General features: G+C 45.8%; 1 protein-coding gene across 1 annotated transcript in view; it reads left to right on the top strand.

Annotated features, from left to right (window-relative positions):
- Frem1 (FRAS1 related extracellular matrix 1) overlaps positions 1-6,000 on the top strand; it is a 152,423-nt gene that overhangs the window by 110,720 nt on the left and 35,703 nt on the right. The window contains exon 25 of the mRNA XM_005352752.3: positions 1,428-1,839. Coding sequence (XP_005352809.1) covers positions 1,428-1,839 — 412 coding nt within the window. The remainder of the gene's footprint in view (positions 1-1,427; positions 1,840-6,000) is intronic.

Below are 6,000 nucleotides of genomic sequence, written 5' to 3'. Positions count from 1 at the left end.
GTGTCTACACTTCCTGTCTGCGCCCTCCACCGCGTGTCTACACTTCCTGTCTGCGCCCTCGTGTCTACACTTCTCTTCTCCGCAGGGAAAGGATCCTTGTCTATCATCAACCCTACACACCTCAAATGAAGCAGGTGCAGAAAAACATGTGTAGACTCTCGGAGGTTAGAGCCTCGTATGATGCTGTGTGGTTGAGTAGCATCTGGTGTGACCTGGCCTGTCCTCCCATTGTCTTACAAAAGCATGATAAGAAGGCCCGGCAAGGAGCCTGGGCTAGAATATGACATGGCTGAATAATGTGGTCTATTTTTACAAATGTCACCATTAGCCAGGCCCTGGTGGTGCAGGTCTGTCTTTCCTACTACTCAGGAGATGAAGGCAGGGGATTCAAAGTTCAAGGCCCGACTAAGCTACATAGTGAGTTCAAGGCCAGTCTGGGCAAGTTAGTGAGTCTATGTCTCAAAACAGTTAAACAACAACAACAACAAAAAAGGTTTGGCTCAGTCAATTAAGAAAAGTGCTTACAAGCTGCAGGCTCTGAGTAAAGAAAGCCAGAACCTATGTAGTGCTGGATACAGTAATGTACATCTGTAATCCCAGCATTCCTGTGGGAAGATGGGAGATAGAGATAGAAGCCTCCCTGGAAGCTTGGGGGTGGGGCTGCTAGCCTGGCATACACAGCTGCAGAAAAACAGACTTTGTTTCAAATAGAGTGGAAGCATAACCTGACGCTGATATGGAGATTGTCTGCTGGCTTCACGTGTGTGCTGTGGTATGCATGCATACACACATGTGTGCACATACACACACATGGGGTGGGAGAAGGAGAAGGAGAGAGGCAGGCAGACAGAGATAAAGACATTTCTTTTTTACAGAAATAAAAAAAGATGTTTGGGAATGTAACACAGGGGTGGAGTGCCAATCTAATACATTTAAATCTCTGGGTTAAATACCCAGTACCAGAAAAAAAAAAAAAACCATGAAAATATATACATTAGAAAGAATTATTCTATCCAGTATATCATTATACTGGGGGTTCAGTGATCAGTCTTTAAAGTTAAGCTTTCTACATTCCATGAAAAAATATTGCAAAATTAAAAGTAATGAATATATCCTAGCTACTCAGATAATCACACAAAGGCAGGAAATCCCTTTTAGGCCAAAGATTGCGCCGAGCTTGCCTGCTTCATTTAGGAGGGATGTCAGTGGTGTCGGGGAAATACTCCTGACTGTAGAACGGTCAGCTTGTATGTTACCCAGCAACTGGTTCAATAACAGGCAGGTATTCGTCTGAAAGCCCGCCTTGTCTTTTCCTTCGGGTCCCAGTGCAGCGTGTCCTTTAGTAAAGGTGTGTATGTTATCATTTCATTCCAGTCGTTGGTGCCACAAGAGCCCATGCTGAAGGCTGCCTTGCCTCTCTTTGCCAGATTTACCATCAGCAACGGACTGCAGACCCAGCAGGGGGTATTTGAGATCACACTGGAGACTGTGGACAGGGCCTTGCCTGTGGTGACCAGGAACAAGGGGCTGAGGCTGGCAGAAGGGACGATGGGCCTCCTGTCCACTGAGCACCTCCAGCTGACCGACCCTGACACCCCTCCAGACAGCCTAACCTTCCTTCTGGTCCAGCTCCCCTGCCATGGGTACCTCTACCTGAAGGGGAAAGTCCTTCACCATAACTTTACCCAGCAAGATGTGGACAGCAGGGATGTGGCCTATCAGCACTCCGGAGGCGGCTCCCAGGCTGACGGCTTCACTTTCCTGGCCACAGACAGGAAGAACCAAGGCTTCATTGTGGATGGGAAGGTGCAGAAACAGCCTGTTCTCTTCACCATCCAGGCAAGTATGGCAGGCATGTAGTTTGTGCCAAAGATAAGGAGAGAGACATTTCAGGGAGTTTCCTTGCTTCCATACCCCTGGCAGTGAGACCCAGCCTTCAGCATGCTGGGCCATCAGTATGACTGCTAGGGACTGACCTCAAAAATTGGTGGAAGGGCAGGAAGGAAGGAAAGCATGGGCCTTAGAGTCGGGCAGACATAGGTTTGAGTTGCCCCCTTGCCATTTGTTATCTGGAAAACTGACAATGAACTCTTCAGTCCCCCCCCCCCCCCGTCTTAGTTATTGGTCCATTGCTGAGATGCGGCACTGGGATCAAGGCAGCTTATGGAAGAAAGCATTTGATTAGGGGCTTGCTTACAGTTTCAGAGGCTTAGCCCATGACCTTCCTGGCAGGGAGCATGGCCCCAGGCAGGCATGGCACTAAAGTGGCAGCTGAGAACGAGAACGTACCTCCTGACCCACAAGCCCAAGACAGAGAGAGTGAGACTGGACCTGGTGTGGACTTTTGAAACCCCCAAATCCACCCCTTCAACAAAGCCACGCCCCCTAATCCTTCCTAAATAAGTGTATCAACTAGGGAGCAAGCATTCAAATACGGGAGCCTATGGAGCCATCCTTATTCAAACGACCACACCTCCGAATCTTTGAAAAGTCTGCCTGCAGAATTGTGGGGACAATTAGACAAGATTCGGTATCCAAGGCACTCACACACTGCCTGAAACATATTTAAGGTACATACTAGACATTCATCGCATAACTACATCATTAAGTAGTCTGCCTAGTCAGCTGTCTTATCCACTGGCATTTTAAGGATCTTCAAATAAACATGTAAATGTGGAAGCCTACAAGGCTGCATGAGAATCCCCCAGGAGCTGATGATGGTCATAACCATAGCAGCAGATACAAACATTTCCCCCCTTTTCATTCGTAGACAGTCTCCTGCACCTCTATAATGCATCTTAATTTTTCCTTCCCCATTCTCTCTTTTTATCACCCTCCCCTGCCCACTGCCCTCCCCAACAACGCCCCCCCCATCTTCTTTCTGTATGTGACCCACTAAGTTTAAATCGGGGCATGGGGAACTTACTAACAGTTACACCGCGGAAAGCAAGATCCTCTCTCTCCCGCAGCAGCTATTAACTGTCAGTGGACCCTCCGGGAGTGGTGTTGCCTTGTGCTCCCTCCCCCACCCAAGATGAAATGTACTTGGGCCAGTCTTGTACAGATAACCAGCTGCCCTGTGTTCGTGGGTGCTGAGGCCCTGTCGTGTCTAGATGTCTTTTTTTATAGTACAGCTCCCCGTCCTCTAGGGCCTACAATGCTTTACAGCCAAGACAAGAACTTTTTTAAAATTGTTATCTAAAGATCAGGCCTACTTTGCATAAATCTCATTTGAGTCTCATAAACATTTTATGTGGTAAGCTTTATTGTCTGCATTTTATACGTGAAGAAACTAAATATCAGAAGTTAAACAATTTGATCAAAGACATCCAGTCTGTTGGATTCCAAGTTCCGTGTCCTTCCTCTGGCTCCACGCTGCCACGTTTGTTGACTCTCAATTATTCTTGGAGGGAAGAGTGTTTTTCGTCTTTTTAGTCAAAACACATCAAGTGTGTTCTGGCTCTCAGAACTCTTAAATCTACTCTTCTTGGATGGAGTTCATCCTGTTCCACACACTTCAACCAACAGCAACAAAGACGCGGTTTTGTCTCTACTTCAAGATATTCTCTGACTAGTGAGATGATCATATTTTTCTCCTTCCTCTTTTGGCCTCTGATAGGATTCCCTGGAGAAATGTCTGTGTGTGTGTTTGTTGTGTATAGTATCCATATATCTGTGTAGATAGACAATACAGATTGATAGAGTGATAGAAAGTGTGTGTGTATGTGTGTGCATTGTGTACAGCATCCATATATTTGTGTAGATAGACCACACAGATTGATAGAATGTGATAGAAAGTGTATGTGTTGAGTACAGCATCCATGTATCTGTGTAGATAGACCATACAGATTAACAGAGTGTGACAGAAAGTGTGTGTGTGTGTGTGCGTGTGTGTGAAAGACAGAGAGGTGCACAAGCAGAAATGGATTTAGGAATTGCCTCGTGCTATTACAGGCCCTGGCGTGCTCAGGATACGTTGTGCAAGCAAGCCAGTAGACTCGCAGCTGAGGTGATGCTGAAGGCTAGAATCTTTAAGGAGTGGAGCGACGAAGCTCTCATTTCTTTAGGGGAACCCCAACCTTTTCTCTGCAGCCTGGCGATGGACTGGGTAAGGCTCACCCAGTGGACATTACCAAGTCTTTTGAGCTAAACAGTGACCAGCACCCTCTTCACTAGACCACTTGGCTCAGGATTAACCTGCAGGGTCTCCGGGTGTGGCTGGGTCTTTGGCACTGTGAATACTGAGGAAATGGGATGAGTCAGGGACACTGGGGAGAGGGTGTCGATGTCACTGGCACACAGACACTGCAGTGTCGCTGGAAAAGACTTGTGGGTTCATTTTCTGAAAGTTCCCAAGAGCTACCAATTCGACCCGCAGACCCAGCTGCTTCCTGGGGATGCAGGAGAGATAGAAATGAGGGTGGGGTAGAGAGAATGTGCGAGAACTGAAGCGGATCTCTCCACGACAGTGCTCCTCGGAGAACAAAGCTGTCCTAAGAGTCTGTTCCCTCTCTGAAGTTGTGGAAGCTGTCTGCTGGGTGTGGTAAAGCGTGGCTTTCATCTCAAAGGCAAGCTGTCCATTGCGATAGCAAACAAACATTGTGCTAAACACTTAAGGGAAAGTCTATGATTTTTGTTCCCAGATTTCCTTGACCCCCAGTCCCTTAGAGCAGAGGGGTCAAGAAGATGTTTATGAAGCTACTGACCCTGCCAGCAATGTCAGTGTCCTACTTCCAAGAACTATTTTGTCAGTATTTATTGACTGTCATATATATATACACTGACCCATATACATGACCCAAACATGGGTCAATGGGTTCTGTGTGGGTATATGAGTAACTGAGGGGAAATCTTCTGGATGTAAAAAGTAAAAATAAATGAATAATTGAAGGGTGTACTTGGCTGATACCAATAGGCACACATGCAAAATCTGCGTCCTCCTGGGAAGGGGTCAAGGCTATATGGAGGTGAAAGAACCTGCCGTTGCTTTCTATGGGACTGACATGTCTGGGAGACTTTTCATTACATCCAACTCCAGTTATCATACGACAGAGCAGAGCCTTCCTTATAAATAAAATGTCTTGTTTCCTGTAACATTTTAAAACCTTCTGGTATACCAAGTCAAACATCTGCTTTTGTAGAAGCAAAATGTTTAATATACCTGAGCACACAGATATGGCCAGAGGCATAACAGGGAACCAAAGCTAGACAGTGATACGTTTTCAAAAGCATTGATCACAACAGACATTTATAACTTTTATAATACTTGGGGCTTATAAGAGAAATATAACATCAAAAATAAAAACAACAACTTTACATTGCCTCGTTTTCTGGAGGATCCTAATACAGTGTAGTATATTTTCATTTTTCCTCCTCCACACTGCCGTGGCTGGAGACCTTCTCTCCCTAGGTGACCATCAGGACACTAACCCCTCACATCCTGCCACACCCCAAAATGCTGAAAGTCCCAGCACACAATTTGCAGATCCAAATCCATTAAGGTATTTTTATAGTCAATTAGAACAAATCCAGAAAACATAAATACACCTTTTTTTTGCAAGCATATGTGTGTGGTGGTGTGTGTGTGCATGCATGTTTATAAATGCAGAAGCATGTTTGTGTCCTCCTGTGTGCACGCCTGTCCATCCCGCGTCTAGAGGCTGACTTCGGCTGTCTTCCTTGACCACTCTGTTTTACGAAGAGAGGGTCTCTCTTGTTAAACATGGACCTTGCCAATTCACCCAGTCTGGCTAGGTAGCTTGCCCTTGGAATTCCATCTCTGCCACAGCCTTACTTGTCCATCTGCGACCCTCAAAAATCTAGTACACTTGTTGAGTCATGTGGTCTTCAGCTTCAGTAAAACAACCCATAGTCTAAAGATAATCATATTCGTGGTTTTTGTCGTAAACAATTTCCATTTCTCTATTCAACACTTTCGTCATTTGGACAAAAACATGTGCAAAACACAAACAAAATGAGAGAGAGAGAGAGAGAGAGAGA

The sequence above is a fragment of the Microtus ochrogaster genome, chromosome 10, assembly GCF_000317375.1.
Source record: "Microtus ochrogaster isolate Prairie Vole_2 chromosome 10, MicOch1.0, whole genome shotgun sequence".
Classification (NCBI taxonomy): Eukaryota; Metazoa; Chordata; class Mammalia; order Rodentia; family Cricetidae; genus Microtus; species Microtus ochrogaster.
This window is presented reverse-complemented; position numbering and strand designations above follow the sequence as displayed.